The sequence below is a fragment of the Cotesia typhae genome, unplaced genomic scaffold (genome assembly GCF_013202065.1).
Source record: "Cotesia typhae breed Kobodo isofemale line unplaced genomic scaffold, CoteBio_Ctyphae contig_20, whole genome shotgun sequence".
Lineage (NCBI taxonomy): Eukaryota > Metazoa > Arthropoda > Insecta > Hymenoptera > Braconidae > Cotesia > Cotesia typhae.
In genome coordinates this window covers 2,187,849-2,215,484 of record NW_027423725.1, presented here as the reverse complement: position 1 = coordinate 2,215,484, position 27,636 = coordinate 2,187,849, and the positions used below count along the sequence as shown (strand labels likewise).

General features: G+C 28.1%; 1 protein-coding gene across 1 annotated transcript; it reads right to left on the bottom strand.

The window, feature by feature from the left end:
* On the bottom strand, nt 1–27,465 carry Slmo (PRELI domain containing slowmo). The gene is made up of 5 exons (XM_074259157.1): nt 27,268–27,465; nt 26,462–26,627; nt 20,793–20,879; nt 822–995; nt 1–732 (listed from the first exon to the last, which is right to left on the bottom strand). The coding sequence occupies exons 1-5, from the start codon at nt 27,297–27,299 to the stop codon at nt 499–501; spliced, it is 693 nt and encodes a 230-aa protein (XP_074115258.1). The 5' UTR covers nt 27,300–27,465; the 3' UTR covers nt 1–498.
* Nucleotides 27,466–27,636: the final 171 nt, after the last annotated feature.

Here is a 27,636-nt window from a genome sequence, read left to right as displayed (position 1 = left end):
TTTAGTTTTGTTTTTCGAAAATAAATTTATTAACTACATGTGCTACATTTGCAGAATTATTATGTGTTTCCATTTTAATTTTGATAAAGTAACACAAATTTTAACGATATATACACCCGAATGGTATCCAAAATTATTTAATAATTTTATCTACATAACATTATTACACCAGTTGCATTGTCTATAAAATATCAATTATAAAAATCGATATCACGTTTTAAAATAAATTGTTTTTACCCTAAAAAACGAAATAAAAAAGGAAAAAAAATTCTACTACTATCTTATGAATAAATTCAATAATTTCGTACTCATAACAATGAACTGATATTGCAATCTGATTGATTTTTTATTAAATTAATATTATTTATACTTTTAAAAATCTGTAAAGAATTTAGCAATCACTTGATACCGCATAAAAATAATAAATATAGCAGGTAAAGCACGAAATGAAAAATCTAATTGTCAATTAAATAAATTAAAACTAGTCCGTAATCTTAGCTATAATTTAGGCATAGATTGTGGCGACGGTGGCGCCGTAAGAGTGTGAATTTCGTCCAGTGATTTTTTGGCAGCGTGTTGAAGATCGTCCATGCCACGTTTTGTTTTAATCGTTATGTCATCTATCTGACGGCGTGTTTGCGACAGCAATTCATCCGTAGACTTAACTGCAGTGTTAGCGAGGTCTTTCATTTCCATATCAAGCTTGATCACCCATTCAACAGCTTGTCGTCCCTAAAAAAAGTTTAAAGTTTTCCGAGTTGCTAAAATAAAGTAGAAATACCGCAAAAATTGTTTAGTGAGTAATTTCACTTAGTTTTTACCATTCCAGCATTGAAAGAAATTCTTTTGGTCAAGAGATCCTCCATGTACGAAGCAAGAGGCGCTCCCTGTACCGTAACGATGGCCTCTTGTTTCAGAAGAGTTTTATTTTTGTCTTGGGGATGGGGCATGTAACGTAACGTTTCTCCGACGTCTATGTAGTTACTGAAAGACAACTGAAATAGATAATAAATGTTGAGGTTGACAAAAAGCCAATAGTACAAGAATTTTGAAGGGTTACACTAAAAATGATATTGCGCATAAAATATAATGACATCCTGATTTTAAATCATGTTCTATTTAATCATGCGCAACGACATTTAACATCTTTCGGTTAATAATTTATGAAACAATGTCTGTTGTAAATCAGAATATAAGTGACGAGTTAAATAATTTAATCGGATAATAAAGCAGTCCGTATTCTTGAGGAGTAATAAATTTTTAAATCAATTCATAATTAAATAGAAAATTGTTTTTAAGATCAGAAATAGAACCGAGGTTTCATATATGAAAGTATGAATAAATAAATTCAATTTTTTAAATCTATTAATAAAGATTAATATTTTTGAGTCAAACTTTTAAGTTAGTTTTTATTCTGACTAATCAATAAAGTAATAATTGGAAAAGCAAAAGATTTATTTAATTATTTAAAAAAATTCTTGTACAGTGTTCTCTTCCTAAGATATTTAAGCTGTGTCTCAATTTTTCCATTAGTTATTAACAAGAGAAAAAAAGATGACCTGTCATACCTTAGGGAGGGAGCACTGCAAATCCAAGTGTGTATGCTTTGTTTGCTTGGGTCAATTGAACATTTCTGTGATTTTTTAATAATCTATATATATATATATATATATATATATATATATATATATATATATATATATATATATATATATATATATATATATATATATATATATATATATATATATATATATATATATATATATATATATATATATATATATATATATATACAATGAAAAGTTCCCGTTTTCAAACTATAGCTCCTATCGACTTCAAATTTGGTAGGAATCTTCTGTAAGAGATGTAGAAATAATCTATCAATTAATTTTACGATATCTCACCCCACAGAGGGTTGCGGGAGTAGGTATTAACAATGAAAATTTTTAATTTCCAAGCTATAGCTCCTATAGACTTCAAATTTAATAGAAGTCGTCTACATATGATACAAAAATGATCTAAGAACGGATTTTACACCGAATCACCTCCAATAAAGATCGCGGGGGTGGGTGTTAACAATAAAAAATCTTAATTTTTAAAATATGGCTTCAAAAAGCTGCAAATTTGGTAAGGATCTTTTATTTGTCATGTAGAGATCATCTCAATACGGATTTCAATAAATTCTACTTCCGTTTCGATGGAATGTGAAACCTGTGCAAGTCAAAATAATACTCCAATTGAATTTCAAGTCTAGATCTAAAACTACAATTCTATAAAGTGCCCAGCGGAGCGGGCGGGCAACAGCTAGTTTTATATAAAACTTTGATAGAAAAATAATGATCATCTACTGTCGACTACAAGAATAAATTGTCAAAATGATTCTAATAATACGTTAATTGAAAATAAACGTAGTATCAGAAATACTGGATAGGATATTGATGTTGTTAATATTTAAAAAGGAAATTACAGGTCAGGTAATTTAAGTATTATGTTTATTAGGAAAAAAATACAGAGGTCTGTCTACAAGGAATAGTTCTTCAGGACTGTCTTCTCGAATCCTTTTTCTTAATTACTCTACCTACTACTTGGGCCTCTCACCTCACTCAGTCATACTTTAACACTGCGCAAAAATAACTCAAACTTAAAGTTCCAAAATACTTTAAAAAATCACTCTTACAATTTTACTCACTTACAACAATCTTGTACCTATTTGTCAAAATATCTGCACACAGTATGTTCGACGTACTTATTTAAATCTTATGATTTATGATATTCTAAACCTTTAGTTACAAAAATGAAAACTCTACAGTTATCATAAAACTAAAAAAAAAGATAAGCGACAGCCTAATTATACCACTCTACATAAATCACTACAAATTAATATTAATTTAAACTCAATTTTAGAGTTCGTTCAAATTTTGGCGCAAATAGGATTTTATACAAATCAAGCGCCCTCGATCGTTCCGATCCATGAATCATAAAAAAAAATCAACTAAAGACTGTATTGGTATGATTTAATGTGACAAAACGTTTAGATCTTAATTTTCAAGTGATTGTAGAGCATACTTTTGCAATCGCGCTTAAAGCATGCAATTTGGTTGCATGAATTAGGAAATCATAGAAAATATTGTTCGAAGCTAAACCATAATCATCCGTAAGCAAAATTTCTGAAAGAAGCCGTATAGAAAAGTGCGACAGCAAATTAGAATTAAAATACATAATTATAAATTCAATTCATCAAAATTACCATTGAATTGACGGGTTCATTATGAAGTGTAGAACCTGTAACAACGTGTTCACTAACTGCAAGGACTCATATGAAATACAATGTTCTGAAGCAGGTGTAGCAGAGGCATTAATATAAGCGTAAATCGGAGAGAACAACGGTTACAGCGAATGCTGGAGGAAGGACTAGAAACAATTGAAACGGGGGAAATATATAGACATAGAAGGGGAAGCAGAATAGTATAGAGTCGAGAGATTGCAGTACGTTTCACGAGAAAATTAGCACTCATGGTATTACCACACAAAAGTATATAACGTGCCAAGCATTTCAACGTAATATTGCCAATAGGGAACGCTTCTATTGTTATTATTCTTTTGACTTTTATTGTTTGACATCGAATTCCAATTCTTTTCGCTAATTCATATATCGATTTACGATGGTAATATCCACGATTTTAAATACCCATTCAGAAAAAATTCAACTAATTGGGCTCTCATTAAATTGTAAGCTTTTGTCTGATAATGAGTATGAAGACAAATAGGCAACAAGTTATAAGAATATAACTTAATAACATAATAATTCTGATTTTTAAGTTTGCTACATTGATTATCAATGCGTTAAAATTTAATACTGCTTCAATAGATATAAGCTTTCATTGTTTGTCGAGAGTAAATGCAGTAATTGGTGATATTAGAGTTTTACATTTTAAAGTAGATTGTATCAACGATGCTCGTTGTAAGATACTGACCCTAGTTATATCTATTGCTGAAATGTATCTACCACAGCGCGTGACACATTTGCTAACGGCTATCAAACGGACATCTTAATCGACGTGTTACATTGCTTATACGAAGCACGCTATCGTGATAAGGTCGGCTACCCAGCACACATCAGTTGACCTATCCAATTTGTCGAAACGTGTATCAGATAAATTATTTTATTTCTACCAATCTGATGAAAAACTAGAAGGTAAATCCAAAAAAAAAGGTTATACTGGAGCTGAATGAAGAAAAAAAGTATCTTATAAAAGATTTAAGATTAATGGTTCAAGTATACCTGGAAAAAATGGTCTATTTAGTCTTAGAATTTCATAGATTTTTATTGAAAAAGAACAACAGTTTTCAATCGGAAAAATTCAATAGTATCATCAGTTATAAGTGCGAAATTACTTGCAACGATAGCTTTTGATTAAGAGTGTTAACTCAATATCGATCATTGAATTTTGTTTTGTAAAATGAAGCACTAACTTAAGCGCTCAGTGTTATAAAAAATGATAATTCTAACAAACTGTGAAAATAATCGGACTCAGGTGTTCGTGCGGTGTATACAGACAAGGTGGTTTCCATAAATTCAAAGCTCAAAGTCAAAAATAAAGACTACCTAACAATTTTTATCTAGTTCTAAGTCGGCCTACTTTATTCACGATATACGCCAGCTAAAAGGAATAACCTACAATTTAAATCGTCAGTGCATTAAAAAAAATCACCCGTCACCCTGTAACCTTAGTATGATGGGCACGTACAGCACCACCGGATCTTACAATTTATCTAAATCCTACGATTCACTAGATTCTTTTCTACGATCGCTTCAAAATGATTTCCTTCATCAAAATGATCCACCTTCCTCGTACTAAATAACAAACTGTAAAACTAAAAGTAAGAACTTAAAAACGGCAGTAAGCAATCGACTAACCAAGAAAAATAATTTAATGAAAAATGTTAACTGGTTGTAGTTTGTTCTTATCAATACTTTTAGCGAAATAAAAAATAACAGTAAGCTATTAAAAAGCAAGAACACACATCGGTACTGGGAACTGGTTTGGTATGGGTCGTACATTAAATGTTGATCATAAAATATTTCTCCACTGTGCAATCGTGCTCAGCGAAGCAAGAAAGCCAGACAGAAGCAGATACAGTTAAACTATGGTCCTTTACTTAGTATTTTCAGCAGCGCGGTCATATAACTAAACGAGACACGTGTGGGGTAGAAGTCTCTTGGCAAGATCTTCTACACAAAAACACCATGATATTCAGTGTTGTAACAGTGTCCAACTATCTTTTGAACAACAATATCAACTACACGAAGTGAAACAAGTGAACAACAACACTACCACTAACAAAAGTAACAGTCACTACAGGAGGGACGTAAAAGCGTTAGCATCCTTTTCCTCATGCTATGGCTTAATCTAAAATTGAACGAATCCCGGGGGTCATGTGTAGCAACAGAAAGGGATGAGAATAGTGGTATTTCAGCTGCGTACACTGGGATATTATAGTAGCCTCTCGCGGTCGACTAGAGTGTAGTATGCTGTGTGTTGTGTGTTGTGAGTACCATAAGGGTATATCTACTTCCGATGTATTCTACATAAGCCCATGAGTCCGGTTCACTGTACTCACATTCTATTCTCTAGAACCAGAGGATCGCTTTGCCTGTACACGGGATTTCCATCCCCAGAGAAAAATATCTTTTAGTATTTTATAGGGTTGGACACGATATACTGGTGGGTAGAAATATGAACATGCTAAAATGGAATAAATACATGCGCTGGAGACTAAAATATTATCCTGGGAAAATTGATCTATGTTCATATTTTATTTATATTGCAAGACTATTACGATGATGGAGAGAAAAAGAGGTTGTGTTTTATAGTTGAGATATAATATTTATATTGGTATATATGGATATACGTTTTGGTGGAATTCATTCGGATTGGCACGTTTTAAATATTGCAGAGTTGACATTAATTCCTGTTGAGTCTCTAATGATATATCTATTAATTGTAACCCTATTAAGTAAGCGCATTTTGTAAAATCATTTAGATTTGCTGTAATTTTTTATAATCCCTTATCAAACCTTCGTTTGTTAGCGGAAGATTCCACGACTTTGAATTATCATGTCCTAATTCGAAAAAAAGGATTTATACTTCAATCAAAAAAAAGTTTTTTCCCTCACACAGAAAAAAATGTTATTAAAATAAACTAAGATATGTTGTGGTAACAAATAAATTTGTTAAGATAGAGACAACAAATTGTATTTTGAAATAACAAAATTTAGGTTATAACAAGTTATTGATATGTTATAACTAGTAGTTATTAACTACAAAACAGTTTTGTTACTGTAGTAACATAAGGTACCGGCGGGTAATAAGGCCTAGCTAAGAAAATATTAGCATTAATTATAGGAAAATATTGCATTTAATTATTGCAAAGTATCATTAATTTTTAAATTAGTACATTAGTCATAAAATATAATGGAGTAATGGTAATTTTCACCATAAACAAACACAAAATTAAATTTTTTCAAAAACCTTGCGAATAGGCTTTATTTTACTACGGTAGGGTAAAAAGGCCTGCGGGTTATACATACTGGAAATAGTTATACTATACTTGATAAAATTGGTATTAGAGATCAATCATCGCTTAAATTGAGCAACAATACTTTTTAAAATGTTGACAAAAATTAGAACAATGATTTTAAATTATTAAATATAAAATTATAAAAAATGTTTACCATTTAATCAAATCGTTTTTTAGGAATTCTTCTGCGCTACTTTAACATATGACGGATGATGAAATCTAGAAGATAAGGAACGTTGTATCGGGACTCTATAAACTTGTAGCGACATTTCTATGCTAGACGCTTCTACTAGAGAAGTCTTTAGCGGAAGCGGTTATTTTAAATAGCATTTATATCACTTAGGCCTTATAAATTAATTACTTGTAATTTATAAATTTGTGAATAAATTAGCCATATATCATAGCTAAATTTGTCATTAAAGATAAATTTTGGGAACTGGGGAAAATAAAGGATAAAGGGTGAGGGGGGACCTTACTCAGTAGGACTTTTTGGTAACCGAAAAAATATAATTCGGACAGCCCAGACCGGGACTCGAATCAGGATCATTTGGTTACGCGTCAAAGGCTCTACTAGTTAAGCTATCCGAGACAGTGTCCGTAACTACTATTCAGTCACCTAATTAACAAAGAATAGAACTTATTCTTTTGTTACAGTAAGTTTTATAAGAATACATTTAAAAATATGCTATAATCAGTTACAGCTAATTTGGGAAATATTTGGCAACAAATTAGTTTCGTTATTGCCACAAAATTATTTTGTTACAGCAACAAAATTACGTTGTAACAACAACAAAATGATTTTGTTAGAGCAATAAATTGATGTTGTGATTGAACAAACTGGTTTGTTATTACAACTTGAAACATTTTGTTAATGCAACTAATGGATTTGTTGCTATAACTACACTCATTTGTTACTAAAATATATTTTTTTAGTCATCCCATCTTGTGTTATTTTAACAAAATCGTTTTTATGCGTGCCCAAATGATCAGTCATATTTTGTCGATGCTAAACTCATATGGCCTGTTATTGTAATTTTATATACCGCGAATAATTATTGCGTTATTTGCTTTGATTTGATCACTATGCACAGAATATGGAAATTATGAAGCTGCAGCTAAAGTCTCAAATTCAAACAACACTTATTAAGCTGTATGTTTAGGATTATACTCTTGTAACGATAACTTTCATAAACGCAAATTTTTTAACTGTACAACTACACTGTATTTGAATAGAATTTTCCACTAGATTACTAGTAAAAAATACTCTTGGAGCAATTCTTGGCGTAATACAGATATAATTTTTTTTTCTTATGTCAAAGCGAAAAAAGGTGTTTTCAACAGCGTATCATGATAGTTAAAGCTCTATTGCGATATTTTCTTTCATAGCGTTGCCGTCAGAAATGACTCATTCAGAAAAATTGATAGGATCGTGAAAAATGTTTTTGACATTGGATCAAACTTCAAGAGAATAAACGAAACATCGAGTGGTGTGTTTTTGATTGAAATATATACGATTCTGACGAATGATTATTATGATGTGTCAATAACTACCATTATTTATAACAATAATATCCACTTCGATTTATACACATGTTTCACTACTTTAGGGATATTCAATCGTTGAAATTTTGAAGATAAGCCTTATAGCCAGTGACAATGACAAAATAAAAGAATATCCTTTAGAATCCATTTTCACTTTCATGAATTTTATGTTTTCAGCCAGATTGCTATTGATTCTGGTAAGTATTTGTAGGGTTTTATCTAGATTGTTCTGAAGGTATCAATTTAGAAAAACTACTGATCGATTCTCATAAATTTCGATAAGAAACCCTGAACATGTTGTTTTTTTTTCGCTATCAAATTTCCGAGTAGTACCGATTCTTATCTACACGGCGAAAAAAACATAGGGATTTATCCTACTTTTCCAATGTTAACATAAGAATTTTTCCAATGGTAACATGGGAATTTTTTCTTTATTAACATGATAGAAACATCCATGTGACATTTTCAATTGAAAAAAAAAAAAAAAAATCGAAAAAACACCATTCTGAAATTTTCAGGATATTTGTAGAAAATGTTAAAGCTTTACATGAAAGAAAGAAAAAAGAAATTAAAAATGTTTATCATCAAGAAATTCGGAGTTTTTTCGGAAAATCTAAAAAATAACGATGAAGATAGGTTTGTATAATTTTTTTTTTTAATTTTTTTCCAAAAAGAACATTTAATAAAAAAAATTTTGAAAAAAAAAACATCCCGATAAGTCAATTTTTGAAAAAGTTATGGCAATTTAAGCCACACCGTCCATAATCTGCTGGATTTTTAATTTTATCGAAATGTAAAGCAAAATTTGAAAAAAATTTCCTCGAATTATTTTATCATCAACCGACAGTATATCACTGTTTTACTTTTAAATTATCTGAAATTGCTCGAATAAGAAAATTGTTATATAAATTTGTAATTATTAAATTAAGTTACGTAAAATTTTAGTGATAATTTTTTCTATATCACATGGATATTTCTATCATGTTAATAAAGAAAAAATTCCCATGTCAACATTGGAAAAATTTCTATGTCAACATAGGAATTTTTTCTATGTAAAAATAGGAAAAATCCCTATGTTTTTTTCGCCGTGTAGACTTCGAATATTGGTAATAAAAATTTCTAAGATTTTTAGTAAGTATCACACATTAGTTAACAATGTAACGTTCTAATTTTAATCTGAAACTCGTTTGTCTCTGACTATCATTTAATTCAGTTGTATGTTGGTTGTTTATTGGTAAAAACGCATATAGTTGTAGAAATAAAAATTATTGTATAATAAATATGGGCACTATTTTATTAGACTCAGTTTATTCAGAATGATTCCCCCAGGATTTGGTTGATGAAGAGGCCGTTAGATCCACTACTCTCGCAGCTGAATTATTATACAACCGGTTCTCTAAATCATAAAAACAACGAATTGCATACACCGAGAATAGAATGTATGATTGAACATAGGAAATGCACTTGATGCTTTTGTGTGGCGAAATAGAATACAAAAAATTATAACAAAAAATGACTAAAAAGCATTATACGAAAAAATTTTGTTCAAATTCTTTTTTTGTATCAACTTTTTATCCTTTTTTTTCCCAATTGAAACATATAACTGACTGGTATAGTCCGGCTTAATGAAAAATAGTAGAACTCATCTCCTCTATTCTACTGGGAGCAAAAAAAAAAGCCGAAGTTACGAGTAATGAAATTTGGTGGTGAAATGAAAATAAAATAAAAAAATTTATGATCGTATAAAACGTTTTTTAATAATATTACGGGTATGAATAATGCGTAATTTGTGAAAATGAAAATTGAAAAAATAAATATTTAATTTTTCACGTTGATGAATGTTAAAAATTGATTTTGATGAGTATGTATTATTCAATGACTAACAGCAAAGAGATGTTATTGAAATGATGTTGTAATTACATAGACAATTTGATTCCATATCTTTTTTTTTTTTTTTTTTTTTTTTTTAATAGGGAAATCGGATAAATAAGTAACCGCAAAAAGTGACATCCGACATGCCGGAATCGGAAGGTAAATTTATTATTCGAATGGTGAAATTAAAAAAAAAATGTATTACAGAGGAAATTTGACACCTCGGAAGTGGACACTTAATTTATGATATTTTTATTAAAAAATAAACTTCCAGTACCAACCAAACATAAATCAATCGAAGCTTTATAAAAGTAAGTGAATCAGTTGAACAGTATTGCATGCCTTAAACGTGAGCGTAAGTATGCTTTACTGTCGCCTAAAAATCGAGATCCTGTTTTTCGCTCTGATAATTTGTATTTGACAGACATAATATGCTACAAAAAATGCACTATCAAATAAAAAAATAATCACTGATCATTTAAAAAAATTTTTTTTGTTATACTCGCTCCAAAAGTTCAACCGTGTTTATTAACTATTAACAATTTAATTTATTTGAAAACAATTATTTAATTTATTAAATTTTAATAAATATTTTGTAGCATTCAATAAATATTTATTTGGAAAGAAAGTACATTTATTAATAGTTAACAAATATTTATTAACAGTTAATAAATATTTTGTTGCATGAATTTATTTCGCTTGCAATATCATATGATATGAAGACTATACTTTCATGTAGATCGCAAAAGAATACTAAAAGTAAATTATCTAGTTTAATTTATTTAAGCAGTGCTTAGAGTATTTGAAGTCAGTCTGACAACCTCTTTCAGGTCATTTCACATGTGTTTCAAATGAACAAACCGATTGTTCAATTGGAATTTGTCGTCACTGTTTCAGACTGAATTACCGACATCAGACTGTACGATGATCTTAATAAATTTTGAAAGGATTGCTAGATAAAGATATTACAAAATTTGAGGAAATCAGTAAAGCACTTCTTTAATCTGCATTTATTGAAGAATATATTAATAGATACCATCTTCATTAATTTACCAAGACTTTTATATATTTAAGATAAAAAAAACTGTACTATCTTTTAAATGTAAAACATGTTTCATTTGTATCTCTTGAACCTCAATTTCCGAAAATATAAACATGTTGATCGAGAAGCCATTATATTTATTCGAAAGAAATTATGAATAATCTAGTAAGAATGGTAATTATTCAAGATTGATCATTCACAAGCTTAAGGTATTACGGTTATGAAAGCAATATTTTAAGAAATCTTCGAAACTTTGAATGTACACAGTAAAAAATTTTCCGTCATTGCGTCAAAAATTCTCCGTGTCAAATATTTTAGTGTCAAATATCTAACACTTTTTTATGTCAATTTAACATAATACAATTGTGTTATTAGTTCGCATTTTTTCTAACACAAAAAAAGTGTTATCTTATAAAAAAGTAACATTTCAAAACTGTCATTATAAAATCAACATTTAAGTTGTGTTGATTTTACATAAACATGTGTCAGAAACTGCTCTCTACTTTTTTAGGCGAGATAAACGCCGCCATCTTGTACATTCCACATCTCTCATACAAACATCAAAAAAATTTTGTTTTACAAAATTTTTATTTTTGTTAAAAGTATATTTTAAAAATATTCAAGTGATTGTTAAATTTAATGTTTTATTGGTGGAAAGTGATTTGAGTGTATCAACCGTAAATGTCAATTTAATTTAGTGTGAAATGTTTTTAATAAAAATAATTAACCTCCAAAGCCTTTATATTTTTTCTATAACGTTTACTTTCTTCAAAATATAAAACAGTTTTTTAATTAATATAATTATTTTACAATATTGCTTAGATGATATTGAAATTGGTAGATATCTATTTAGAAAAATTATGAAACTTACGAAAAAGAATTGGTTATTTTAATTGATTATTTCATGTAAATAATTATTTTACTATTTTATAATAAAACCGTAAAAAAATGTCCTGTTGCTACAATGTATATTTCAACGAATTATCAATTAATCCCTTTATTGATACAAAAGTTCCACATATTTGATAACTTGAATATTTTTTATTGAAAATAATTGAGGTTAAGCATTATCGTTACGTCAATCTAGAGAGATCACTTCTTAACATTTTATTGTGTAAATATTCGACACACAAGTGCCAAAAATCTTCGGATGAACCATGGATTATTTTGACATAAGTTTATGTAACATTTAACACAAAAATGTGTTATTTTTTTTTAACATAAAACATTTACGTTAAAATGACACAAAATTTATGTTAAATTTTTTTTGACACATATTTTTGTGTTAAAAATGACGCAAAATTTTTTACTGTCTAAGCCATTAAATCCATAATGCATATGCTGCTAAAATTTTAAGACGATTTACCGTAGCTAACTTGAGATAACTGCAATTGAAAATGACATTTTTTGGGCATGTAACATAGTAGAAGCGTATATAAATATAAATATAATTTTGTTGATATAAATGAAATTTCTTGTGTCAAAAAAAAATTTTTTTTTTCCGCTCAAGAATATTATTAGGAAGAAAAATGTTTTTTGTTATAGTCGCTCCAAACGTTCAACTTTTGAGCACTGGTTGGCGTCCGTAAAGGGACTCTTTTCTAGAGACTCTACCATACCGTCTTTTTTTCACAGCCTAGGCCGTGAAGATTTACCCTCTCTTTTTTTTATGAACTTTTCGAGTACACCCAGACGAAATTGAGAGACATTGTAAAAAAAAAAGTCACATTCTAGTATACCGACCAATGATTATGAGTAAATTTCAAACAGTTACTATTGAGTGGCGCTAAATATTTCTCTATTGGCAGTTTAATATGAAGCGGACCTAATGTTAATAAAATAACAACCACGCCATAAATAAATATTAATAAAAAGATAATTAATATAAAATTAAGTTTTGTTGCCCTTGTAAAACTTCATAAAATTTAAATATGCCATTATTTGCCTCCTATCCCTCAAAAGTTAAACTTATGGAGCGATAATAACAAAAAATATTGTATGTCATTCGGCCGTTAAGTGGCGATTTTGACAACGACTTTTTTTTTATATTCGCGTTAATGATTGTGACGCGAATGTTCGAAAACGAGCGTAAATTTTCGTTCTTGGCTACGCCTCGGACGTTAAAATTGCGCCCGTTTCGAATTTTCCCGCCGAAAACCTTAAGCTCATATCGAAATATCGTCGCTGTCAGAAAACCGCCACTTCACGGCCTTATGACATTTTTTTCTGTGTATTTTGGTTGTAGACAATATTTTTTATCAACGAATTTGACTCTTAACTACTCTTTTTGGATTAAATTTCTTTTGTGATGAACATGAATTCTCAATATTTTACTTTTAAAAAATTCATTTCTTAAAGGTAATAGAAGGCCGAAAATTCCATAAAGGACTTTATTCAAGTCTTTAGTTGGAAATGTCTTTAAAGATAAATTGTCGGAAAAACTGTCTTTAATTAATCATCATGAATTATTTCCAGATATGTAAATTCAACTTATATTTTGCAAAGAAAATTTTTTGAATGTTCATTAATAATAATGCAAAAAAAAAACAGTAATAGGATTCAAACGCGGTTAAGCATTGTTATTCAAATAATGTGCGAGTAATCCAGATTAAAAAACACTTCTCGTGTAGGAAAGTTTAATTTCGTAAATTAAAATGCTAAATAAAATTATTTTTAACTTTTAAATTACAATGTAATAAATAAAATTAAATAATACTCTTTTCCTGAGGACCAGGACAACGGAGCTATTTATTTAATTTACCGAAAACGGAAACAATGTAGTATAAATTGATGGTTATTATAATATTTCATAATAAATAAACGATATGCACTATTAAACGCATGCGTTATTGACAAAATTTAATGATTAATCAATAAATTACTATTAAACTGAATATTTACCGGAAAACCTAAAAAGCTTTTTCCATACACTATTGTCGAACATTTCGCAACCACAAAGTCCTCAATAAATGGGGTAGAGAACTACGTCAAGTGGAAATTGGAGCGTAGTGAATTGGTGGCGAGTACCAAAGTGGGTAATATTAGTTCGAATATCGTTAAATGGCGAACATCATTGAACAATGTGGTTAAGACATAGTTTACTAACTCAACTCTTCGTCTCACTCTCTTCCTCTCTTTGTTTCTCTCTCCTCAATTTCACGTTCATTAAATCCCAATTATTTTTCATTTCCGAAATAAAAGAAAAAAGAACTTTGTTGAAGCGTATAAACAAAATCAACTGTTTTATTTCTTTGCAATTAATTATTAATTATAAAATTATAGTACTGATGTGTGCTCACACAAAAACTCACTTTAACTTTGCTTTGTTTTTTACTTGAATGAAAATGAATAATAGTTTAAAAAAAAAACTAAAAAACATGCTTTTTATAGAAAACCGAACCAAAAAAAAATAGAAAATAAGTTTTAATAAATTTAAATTAAGAATAGTGTTAAAAATTTCAATAAATATAAATTGATAATAGTGTAAATAAAAAAAAAATGTATTTTATTTAAAAAAAAAGCGTGGGGTGCATGGGCCAATAGATATAAATATTCTATTGACAGACATGAGTAGAGTGATTATCATTTTTATAATAGGGGAGGAAGGGGTCAATTGAACCAAAAAAAGTTTAGCAATTTTTTACTATTTGAATTAAAACTAAATAATAATTTTTTTTTCTTAAAATGATAGTTCATTATGTCTATTATCATTATCAATACATGAATTAGTCAATAAACAACGTAAATTTTTGTAAATTATTAATTCATGCAAACGCAACGAATGGTTCCATTGACCCCCGCTCGGGGGCAATTGAACCACTGCTTAGGGTCAATTGAACCAATAATATTTAAAACTCAAACCCGAACTTTTATTAAATAGTATATTAATTGTTACTTGCTAATATTAATGTTGCACCGTTTTAATGCACAGATATTATATTAAATAAATTAAAAATCAATTTAAAAATAATTTTCATTATAAATTCAGTTCATCAAATTGTTAGGTTATTTCCCTGAGTTTCTTCGCGTAGAGTCAAGATGCGCGCGCATGTCCCATGCTTCTCCGTATGGTTCAATCGTCCCCGGGACTGCTGGTTCAATTGACCCCATATAATTTTATAACAATTAATAGTAAATAAAAAATAAATAAACTATTATACCACGATAAACAAAGTTGAGGATTATAAAGTACAAGTATATATAACGACTACAATTCAAACTTTATCAATTAATTCAAAAATTGAAATATTCTTAAACAATTTCTAACCAGCCGAAAAAAAAGTTTACATACATAAAAATACAAAAATCTCAATTTTTCAAAATTTATTGATCGCAATGATTTCAAATTTTAATCATATCTACGTTTAACATATTAGAATCTAATTCTAAGAGGATGAAACAGTTTTTCAATTTTTTCGATTTTTTAAGTCGAGTGATTCAATTGACCCCTTTCTCCCCTATCTTAAAAAGCACCCCACGCTTATTTAAAATAAAATACATTTTTTTTTTATTTACACTATTATTAATTTATATTTATTGAAATTTTTAACACTATTCTTAATTTAAATTTATTAAAACTTATTTTTTATTTTTTTAGTTCGATTTTCTATGAAAAGCGTGTTTTTTGGTTTTTTTAAACTATTATTTATTTTCTACTTTTTAGTTTTATTTATTTATAAAAAATTTTTATTTTGAGTTTTTTTCAACTATGATATGCTTTATTGAATTAAAAATTCTCTTTGGTCGAAAATGTGTTAATATTAGATAAATCGGCTAAAGATCATGGTTGGAAATTAAAATTTCTGTCCTATCGATTATAGATGAAAATGATATAAATTAACAAAAATCTTATTTTGCAAATTAAAAAATGGAATAATTTCATCAAATTAGTGTATTGTCATCGGTCATCGATAAATCTACAAAGTTTGAACGAAATCTGGCTGTTTAAAGTGGGTCAAAATCGCGCCCAAAGGAGTCGGTTATAAACAAACATACAAACATACAATTGAAGCTAATAAAAAAGCGTATAAAAATATTCAAAGAAGAGAGGAAAATAGTAAATTTATTTATACATTTACTGAGTATTTTAACAAAAAAGAAAAATATCAACTATTCATAATATTTATTTGTTAAATAAAGAAACAAATATATCTATTTTTTTTTTTTTTACATCAAACATACGATGGATTCTTAACGTTATGGTTGTATATTTTATATGTGTGTCGACGTAACAAGAGTAAATGAAAAGCAAACGCCTGAAATGGGAGCGTCAGTAGTACTCGAGGGATTGGCAAACACATTGAGTTTGACGTGCAGCGAAGAGAAAAATTTCAATTAACCGATGTGAAGGGGTTGTGTCTATTGCAGCTGTACAAAACATTTAACAAAAATATATACGGCTGAAGAAAATTTACGACAAAATAGAAGGAAGCTTAAGTATTTGAAAGAGATTTTGGGGGTGAGACACTTCATTATTGCATAGCATCATTTTATGCAACAGTATGCAAATGCATGGAAATATTAAATTGTTGGACTAATGATTTACGATAACAGAAGTTGAAGTTACTTTCAGGATAAATAAACCCAGTAAAATTTCGTATTCGAAGTTTGGATTATAGAACTGAACTTTATTTCTGTGACAGTGCATACTGGTATTGTTACGTAAGCACACGTTTTATGGATGAATGCTTCTATAGAATACCTCTTATTTACCTCAAGTTATCATAGATTTATAATGCATGTGTGTAACTTATGGGATGATCAATAAAGGGTCTGGGGAAAATCTAAAGCTTTCGCTTGCAATGAAGCAGATCAAGTAATTAAGTATCATTTGCAATTTCAATTATTAACTTTTTTTGAATTGTTTTTTTGATAAGTCAAACTCGGTAATTTATGTTAACTTATGCTAAGCCAATTGATTCGAAACGATGAAACAAAAATCTTCAAATTAAGGAGGTTCGAGCGTAACATGAGTCAAAATAATGTTTAAATTTTTTTTACTTTCAGTCTTTCCAATATTCGTCAAAATTCTTTATCTTAATTTAAAATAATTTGAACAATTTAATAATTGATGGTTTTGAGTTATTTGATAAAATAAAGAAATAAAATGACTTTCTGCATTAAATAGACAGATTTGGCAACAGTGCGTTTGATTATACCCATTACAGAGACGTGCATGAGTGTGTAAGTTCAATATTTCTTTCTCTGTAACTATATTTCTATCCTTTTCTTTTTTCTCAGCTGTTGACCCTTCTTTATTCGAATAAATATTAGGGTGTTCCAAAATTCAACTTCCGTGATGAACCTCTTAAAATTGGAATTTTGAGATCCGCTTTTAACAGAAGCTGTGTTTAGGCATTTCCTAAGATATTTTGGGCGGAAGGGATTTATTTGATTATCATAGAATTTTTTAACAGGAGTTTTGTTTGGGCATTTTTGCAGAAATTTCCAAATTTCCAAATTTGGTATCATTATTTTGGTATTTTTAAATGCAAAGTTAATTTCGTAAATAATTTTCCATATGTGCATTTTTTTGATACCTTCATTCCTTTGCAGAAATTAAATAAATAAATTATGATTTTTAGGTATATTAATTTTGCTTATGTATAGAAAAAGGACAATAAATTTCTAGGTTGATGAACCTCAAATTCTAATGTTCAATCAACTTTGCTATAACAAGCCTCAAATGTCAGAGTCGTGTTTCAATACTAAAACTACATTTGACGAAATTCGCAAGTAACCTTGATCAATGTTTATTGGCAAAATAATTAATTTTTATCATTTATAATTAACTAGCTGTTGTCCGCCCGCTCCGCTGGGCACTTTATAGAATTGTAGTTTTAGATCTGAACTTGAAATTCAATTGGAGTATTATTTTGACTTGCACAGGTTCCACATTCCATCGAATCGGAAGTAGAATTTATTGAAATCCGTATTGAGATGATCTCTACATGACAAATAAAAGATCCTTACCAAATTTGCAGCTTTTTGAAGCTATATTTAAAAAATTAAGATTTTTCATTGTTAACACCCACCCCCGCGATCTTTATTGGAGGTGATTCAGTGTAAAATCTGTTCTTAGATTATTTTTGTATCACATGTAGACGACTTCTATTAAATTTGGAGTCTATAGGAGCTATAGCTTGGAAATTAAAAATTTTAATTGTTAATACCTACTCCCGCAACCCTCTGTGGGGTGAGATATCGTAAAATTAATTGATAGATTATTTCTACATCTCTTACAGAAGATTCCTACCAAATTTGAAGTCGATAGGAGCTATAGTTTGAAAACGGGAATTTTTCATTGTTAAAGCCCCCGCAATTCCCCTTGTGGGTGGAATTTTGTAAAATCCGTTCTTAGCTGACTTCTACTCGGCGAAAGAAATATTCTTGCCAAATTTCAAGTCTCTAGGTCTTATAGTTCCAGAGATATCATGATGAGTGACTATATCTACAGAAAGTCTCTGTTTATTTATAGTTATTTATGTATAACTAAATATTTTTCAAAACCTAGATGCAACATAAAATTTATAATTTTTTGGTGCATTACTATGAAGCAAAAATTAACACTCGACGCTATGTGGCTTTATTTATGTTCACTTAATTAATGCTAATTTTATAACGAGATAAAAAGTAAGTTTATAATTCACTAAAGGAAAAATTGAAACCAGGATTTCTTTTAAATCTTTTTGATGATTAAAAACTTCTCACTCCTCTTTGAATTAATGGTGAGTTCTCAGTAAATTTATTGGCTTCTCAGTTTTTCCCCTGCAATTAACTCTTTTCTTAGCGAATAATTTTGTTTTACAGATTCTTTTTTCCACCATCTTTTTAACTCACCAGGGATAACGATCATCTCTCTCTTCTTCGCGTTTGTCCTTTTTTTATTTGATAATTATCATTCCAACCTTATATTCCTTCAGGCGCCTTTACACTTAGTATTCCGTAAGGCTAATCCAACTCACTCTCTAGCAAATTTCTCGCGAATTAAAGCTTACCAAAGGTGATTCCCGGACACTTTAATTGCCACAGTGGGCGCCACTGCAGTCGTTTGGTTTTTCTTAACGAGGAGAGATCTACGCCTACTACTTAAATCTCACTAATAAATTGTCCTGCAATTCTCTTCAATATCACATATATTTTAACTTCTAAAGTATCAGAGCGCATATATATTTTAAATTATCACCAATGATTATTATATTAAAAGCTTAGAGTCGTAAATAATCTCATTAGCAATTAATAATTGCTCATTATAAATCTTCCATTGTTACTGGTTGTAATTTTTTGAATATTCAACCAATTGCTATTACTTCAACTGAGATTTTAGATGACTTTCGTTATAAATTTTATTTGGATTTGTTGAAAAAGAGTCAGCATGATTTTAGTAGTTAATTGTAAGCTGATTTTAAATGCGAGAAAATGTCTGTGATTACTTATTACTTTTGCAGATGTTAGTTTCATTAGTATTATTAGTAGATTTTATAAAAATCTAACTATTGCAGCCATCTTCATGGCGCAACTTTTTAAAAATTTAGCCAATATTTAGGATATAACGCGGCTTGTCAGCACGATAGCGTTTTAAATTTATAACCGATTCTTCTGAAACTAAAAATGCTTTATCTATCGATAAAAACCAAGGTTAAGTTCGAAGATAAACTTAATCATGCGAGTAGTTTGGAAATTACAGGATTTTGAAATTTTGAAAATCCTAAAAATTGACGTTTATACCACTTCAACTTGGTGTAATTACTGAACTAAACAAGATATTCAAATTTGGTAAACTGCATCGTAAAGCTCTTTTATTAAGCTTCAATTTTTACTACTCAGAAGTGGTAATAGCCTCAATATTACTCCTTTTAGAGTTTGTTTAATGAATTAGTTTTACTGCTGTGGCCGTTTTCAAATTATTGGCTGTATCATAGCATAAACGTGATGTAGATTCAATAATCCCGATATTGATCAGTTTTTTGTCTAATATGTTCGGGTAAGTCATCAGTAAATATGTCACAAATTATTTCTAAATTTTGTTTTCTTCAACTAAAATTTCATCCGGTTTCAAAATTCTGAATAACTTGGAAATTGTTTTTTCCAAGCAGTTATTTAAAATTTCGACATTGATAATTCAAATCTCATAATCTTCAAAATCGTTTGACAAATATTTGAAAAATTATTTTCTTTACAAGATAATTTTTTGAACAAAATTAGTTCTGAATAGTTTTAAATTTATTATTGAATTTTGTTTTTAATCAATGAATTAATTTATACATTATTAGTATTGATTAAAAATAAATTTTCTTTATTTGAAAAATCTACTTCCATTTCAGCTGTCGAATGGTCTTTTTATTATTACTTTAATTTCTTTCTACGTATGTATTTTCAACAATTTTTGTAATCATTTAGATTTGTAGTCAAAAGAAGAATTATCTCCATGATCAATAAATAAATGAACATATAAATAATTATAAGAAGTTGAAAAGATTATCTTATCATTAAATATCTGAATAAAAAAAAAAAAAAAAAAAAACATTTTTCAATGATTTTCAATTAAATAAAAAAATATTTTAAGTTATGTAAAGCAGCTTTAATACAGGTCCCATGTTCCAAAAGTACCAATCATTAAAGTTGCAAACATTTAAAGTGCTTCAATGATTGAAATTTGAATGATAATAAATGGAATAATCTTCCAATCTCATTGTTGAATAAATGTGAATTTGTCTCAAAATGAAAATATGATTTATATTAAAATACTTACATTTCTCGTTCTGAGAACCATTTCCCGGGTGGCAGGATTAACCTCACTTCGTTCACTTGCATAATGAGTTTTTACTTGACCAAGAATCTGTAAGCAGAGTTAAAAAATTTTAATTATTAAGGGGTTATATCCACTTGTAATTTTGAAAAAATCGAAATTTTTTTTTGCATATTTTAAATGTATATTTATTCGAGAATATTGTCTGTAAATTTCAAATTAATCCTGTAAATAGTTCCGGAGTAATGAGCGTATTTGTAAAGACGTCTCCGAGCGTTTGAAAGTAGGCAGAATCGTAATTTTAAATAATAGCCAAAACGTTAAACGCGTTTTTCTCGAAACGATGTTTTCAAAGTCGGTGAGGAATATTTCTCCGAAACGGCTTGACCGATTGACTTGAAATTTTCACAGGATCTTCTTAGATACTTTTGTCAGGTAATGATCGAAGGAATATAGTTTCTGATAAAAATTTCGATTTTTTAAGTCACTTTAAAGTGTAAATTTTCGTGCAAAAAAAGATTTTTTTGTTGGGAAGCCGCCATTTTGTCTAAAATCAAAATTTTGACTATTTCTTCGATCATCACCTGTATTTATCTATCCTTAAAGTAATCCTTTTGGTTTTTTTTATTTCAAATAATTTGGATCAGAGATATCTTCCTCACCGCCAGACACCTTTTTGTGGAGGATCTTCAGATCTGCAGGAACGACGGAACCCAATATTTTTATTAATAAAATATGAATTCTTAGAATACGTTAAATTCGCTAAATATTCATATATTTTATGTTATATATTCAATAAAAAGCCTCCCCAGAAAAAATTAACAAAAAAACACATTTTTTCGAACTTACAAGTGGATATAACCCCTTATAATTTAGATAAAATAATTACTGGACTATCTGTCTTCAATTCCATGAATGCTTTTAATAATAATTAGTTGAATTCACGATAACATACATTGTGCGATTAATTATAACGCTTGCATAGACGTTAATTAATGAATTTTTACTTCTGTACATTGAATTATTAATTATTACAAACCACAATCTGTGAATAATCACGAGTAAATGCGTTAATATTAACAAATTATAATAACTTTCAAGAATGGACATGAGAGAGTTATTAATTATGTAATGTATATATAGATATATACTCAAAACGAAATCTATGGTATTTAAATAATTAGTAATCATAACAACTAACCAGATTTCATTAATTAAAAAAAAAAATCCACAATCATGTTAATGCATAAAAGATAGATTGTAATGTAAATTTCAGTGAGATTACAATCAACGATTCAAATATTTGATGATTATCGGAATTATTGGGTATTACTTTATAATAGTACATTCTCTTCCTTGATATAATTAATAATTACAGGAACCAATCAAATAAACTGAAACGTCGAGTACATTGAAATTATCCAAATAATTATTTATGCCTACATGTCTGCGCATGCGTTCAATTATTTCCATAATCTATACTAATTTTAATTGCAAAATCGAATGGACTATCATTTGGTGGTTAATATCAAATTTGTTCAGTCATATCCTGATGGAAAAATTATATGTCCGTACTTGAATAAACACATAATATCTGCAAATTCTGAAAGAAGGCGTATGTACGTAAAATTCGTTCCTGTTTGCAAGGTTATTCTAGATGTTTTATATTCCCAATTATAGTACCTTGATGTTTACTTTAATTTTATTATTTCCGAACAAAAAGAAAAAATTTCTGGACTGAAGATATTTTTGGGTGCCTATAAGAAAACCGAGTATTTAATATCAAAATTCGATTGGAAAATTATGTAAACTTAATTAACTTGTTGATGATTTAATTAACTTGATGTTTGTTAATAAAGATATGTTTAAATTCTGAACATATCGCGTTACTGATGCCATAAGGGCGTATAATAAATATTCTATTTTTTTTTTTTAACTCAAAAAAAAATTTTTAGTATGGAGAAAATTTTTTTTTTCCATTTCTTCACGTTTCATACAAAAATCCGTTGATTCTCGAAAAAAAATTTTTTATACGCCCTTATGGATTTTCATTGGCACCTTTTGCCGGTATACGCCTTTATGGCAGCTGGAACGCGATATCTATTTACATACGGAAAGAAAAATTTCTTGACTGTAAACAAAATTCTTGACTCAAGAACATTTTCGGGTGCCTGAAAGAAGACCGAAGTAAAAATTTTTCTCGAAATTATATTCTTGGTAGAAGTAATTTTTTCTTAATTCAAATTATCATAAATACGCAATTATTCACAATTATCATAAATCCGCAGTGATTAAATCTCCCGCTCCAAGAAACATGAAATCAAGACAAAAAATTCTTGAAATAAGACAACTAGTTCTCTTCAAAATAATTTTCTTAGAGCATAAATATTTTTCTTGAATGAAGATATTTCTTTTATCAGTGTACATAATCGTTTTTTCCCGAATCTAGAAAACTTCTAATAAGAAAGTTACTGTGAGAAAAATTTTTATTTCTTCAGCTGAAAATTTTCAAGAAATTAATTTCTTAGTACAACATTGCTCATTATTTTCAAAATTAATTTTTTCTTTCAGTGTATGCACGGAAAAACAAAATGACATTGGATATGATCCCAGATTATACTCAGTAATATCTGTAGTGAAAAAAATTTCAAATAGTAGCTAGAAAAATCTAGATTATACTGCGTGATATCTGGATTATACTCATTATAATCTGGATTATACTCATTGTAATCTAGATTATACTAGCTACTATCTGAAATTTTTTTTCCCTCAGTATAATCTGGGATGATATCCAGTGTCATCTTGTGTGAGTATAATTAAAAAATTTTTGCAAGTAAAAAGAAAAAATTTTCAGCCATTCCATTTTATAATTTTTAGTTTTTTTGAAAAATATTTTTCTTTACCGAAAGGCAATCAGGATTAATCGTATGATACGATGAATTTTTTTATAAACAGAAAATCAGAATTGAATTAACGCGGTTAAATAATCGCCTCATTGCATTAATTAACAATATAAAACCGAATGACGATATTTAACTTCTCATAGAAAAGAAAATAAAAAATCCGTTTTTTATTTTTACTTTAATGTCTCTTCAATTCAAAAAGCTTACACTTTTAGTTAAGCAAGTTCGGTAAAAAAGAGATTTACTTTAGAAAACTAACGAAAGTTTATAACTTATTCGACTGCTGCGCCAAATTACTTAATATGTAAATACAGGAAAAAAATTTAATCACCAAGTTATGGAACTTCATTGCATAATTAAGTTAAATATAAAATTTTTTATGTTGAACAATACCAAAAAAACTTCGGTGTCAAAGGGTTAAAAGTTATAAAAATAATTTTATGTTCATTAAATTGAGCTGAACACTTCACATTTTGCAGTAATGTTTTCCGTGAGCCGTACTTCAGATAAAGCAGGAATAAAACATAAAGTTTTAATCTCGTTATTAATGCAGGCTTCGCAATTGAACTCAATTGAACTAGTATTTGTACAATTCTCCGAATAAAGTTTTTACCTATTATCAACGTTTTTGAACCTCAGTGGTATCAGTTCATCTTTATTGAGAACAGTTTGCATTCGTTTGTAAAAATAATTATATTTCTGATGAAGTTTATAACAATCGCAAATTTTAAACGTAAATTTTTTATGAAGACTTGTAGCATTGCAAAAATTTCTGTTATTTAATTTTAAGATTGTTGAATTATTTATTAATGCAAAAATAATTATCACCGGAAAATATACATGTTATCTCAATAAATTTCTCGAGTCGAGAAATAGAACATTTAATTTATTGGATAATTTTCTTTTATAAATGTGAACTATATTCATCCACAAAAGCACAAATAAAAATATTAACTTTTTTATCCGTAATTAATTATAACACGGAAGATTAATTATTAAATAAAAATGATATCAGGTATTTTTATCGAAAAAAAAAAAATTAATTCACCGAGTTTTATAAAATTTATCTCTCGAAGCGATTTAACATTATTTCTGCATATTAATTAAAAAAGTATTTACGTAAAAGAGAATTAAATGAAAATTATAAAAGGTAATTATTTATAGTGAATACTCAATAATTTAACAATCTTTTATTTAGAATTTTATTAGCTGATTTTTATAATTTAATACTTTAAGTGTTTTTTTATTCCTGTCATCTGAAATAAAAATTCAGCTGTTTGTAAGATTGATTTAATTAATGTAATAACTCACGTAAAATTATTAAATAATTATATATTCATTATTTCATAACTGAACCTTTAAAATCTGCGAAAAAAATTTTTTTTTTGGACACAAGAAATTTCACTTATTCAAACGAAATTAATTCTCTTGCTTTAAAAAATAAGTATCTTGATCCAAGAAAATCTTCTTATTTTAAGAAAATTCAGCCTCTTGCTCCAAAAAATTTAATTCTTTATAGAAGTAAATTTTCTTGTCTTGAGAAAATTTTTCTTGCTCCAAAAAATTTAGTTCTTGATAGAAATAAATTTTCATTAATATTTTTATTGATTAACATGTCAAACAGGAAGACCAAATAATATTGAATCATTTTTTTTTTTTAATTTTCTCAAGGTGAAAAAATTTTTTTTTCAGCTAAAGTAAGTGGCGCTGCTTCCCTAAAGTATCTAAAAATCTTGATCAAATATAAAAATGTATCGTATCAAGTATTTATGATAATTTGAATTAAGAAAAAATTACTTCTACCAAGAATAGAATTTCAAGAAAAATTTTTACTTCGGCCAACACATCTTCGGTCTTCTTCCAGGCACCCGAAAATGTTCTTGAGTCAAGAATTTTGTTCTCCAGTCAAGAAATTTTTCTTTCCGTATGTGAATAGATATCGCGTTCCAGATGCCATAAGGGCGTATACCGGCAAAAGGTCCCAATGAAAAGCCATAAGGGCGTATAAAAAATTTTTTTTCGAGAATCAACGGATTTTTGTATGAAACGTGAAGAAATGAAAAAAAAAAATTTTCTCCATACTAAAAATTTTTTTTGGAGTTAAAAAAAAATAGAATTTTTATTTTACGCCCTTATGGCATCAGTGACTCGATATGTTCAAAATTTAAACATATCTTTATTAACAAACATCAAGTTAATTAAATCATCAACAAGTTAATTAAATTTAAATAATTTTCCAATCGAATTTTGATATTAAATACTCCAATTAATAATACGAACATGAAAAATTGATATTTGTTAATTAACTCAATACTTCAATAATTCATGTTCGCTTGCTAATATTCTTATGAGTTAAAATTTTTTCACAGTGTATTTATAAATACTGCAAAAAGTTATTATATTAAATTAATTATCGCTGAAAACCACAAAAAACCTAAAAAATGTTCAAAGTTAGTTTAAAACTATTTCTAATATCCAATAAAATTAATTTGTAAATCAATTGCATAGAAAAATTATTAAATTCAATAAAAACTTTTAAAACTTACCAGGCAATATCATAATATTACAACGCATAGATTATAAATTTATTTCTTGGATATTTAATTTTATCCTAAGTTTTTAAGATAAAATGTTACAAAACTTGCAAAAAATTCTTTTGTATTTTCTACAAGCGAATGTCAAATTCACTTTGATATTTTTTTATTAATTGAAATGTTTAAAAATAATTGTTAAAGTTCTTGTTACCTTCAGAACCATAAAAAAACTTACCGCTTGTGCAGTTCTAGGAAATTTAAATTCACTGACAACTAGTCTGTGTGTGTATAGAGTTCCATTGATGATTTTCCTATCAATAATATCGGTCCCGAGAACAGCTTCATTCAAAGGATTCGGATATTTTTTTAACGCCGCTGCTACAACTGTTTCCCACGGGTGACTAAAAATAAGCAAAACAATTAGAGTCTGATGGATGATTAATTACTCTTAGTAAGTATTATTATTATGATTATGATTAATAAAATAATTACAATGTAAGAAAATTAATTTATAGAAATTAAAAAACATTTGACAGTTTTTAGAAATTTAATCAACAAATTTTTTTTTAGAAAATAAATTTAAAAAAAAATTTATTTTTTCTACAGTAATTTATTTCTAAAATAAAAATAAAAATTTTCAAATATCTGCTGATTTTTGTGTCATAAAATAATACAAAAATTTTTAATGAAAATTAATTTAACAGATATTTTTTTTTTCATTTTTTTTTTTTTTAATTTGTAATAAATAAATTATGACAAGAAAAAAATTAAAAAAAATTGACATCTAGAAATTTAAAAAAATAAAAAATGCAATTTTTTTAAAATAGTCTTTTGGAACAAATTGTTTTGCTAAATAAGATTAAAAAATTGTCAAGTGACAGCTAACTTTAATGTCATAAATTTTTAAATTAGCAAATTCAGCTCAACAAAAAAAAATAAAAGAACTATTATATATTTATAAATTGTAATTGAAATAAATGGATTTTAATGAACTAATAAACCAACGAGGTTAGGCATGGCACTATGAAATAAAAAACTTACTTGAAAGTATGTTCAATTGTCCAGATCTTCATTATTATGGTTTATAAAAAATAAATATTAAACACAGAAATTAATACAGTATTGTTAATAAATCAACACACACTTTGTTAGCACTATTTATATTATTAAAAAATGAATATTGTAGATGAAGGATGAAAGGTGATGAGAACACGATGTGTGTGAATGAGAGCGAGCAAAAATAAATTTCATCGAGTCTTGTGGACTTGGACTTGGAATGTAAAAGATGAACTTTCGCAATCACTTAAAATTGTCATGTGATTTGCTTCTTGGCAAACTGAAACACCAATCAGCGTACCTGACCTTGACAATTCCGATATAAAGCTTTTATAATTCGTCGCTTTCTGTTGT

Coding starts and splice junctions, on each gene's coding strand:
- Slmo (XM_074259157.1), bottom strand. CDS start 27,299: ATGAAGATCTGGACAATTGAACATACTTTCAA. Junction 996..20,792: donor TGGTTCTCAGAACGAGAAAT/GTAAGTATTTTA, acceptor TATCTATTTCAG/TTGTCTTTCAGTAACTACAT. Junction 733..821: donor TTTCTTTCAATGCTGGAATG/GTAAAAACTAAG, acceptor AACTTTTTTTAG/GGACGACAAGCTGTTGAATG.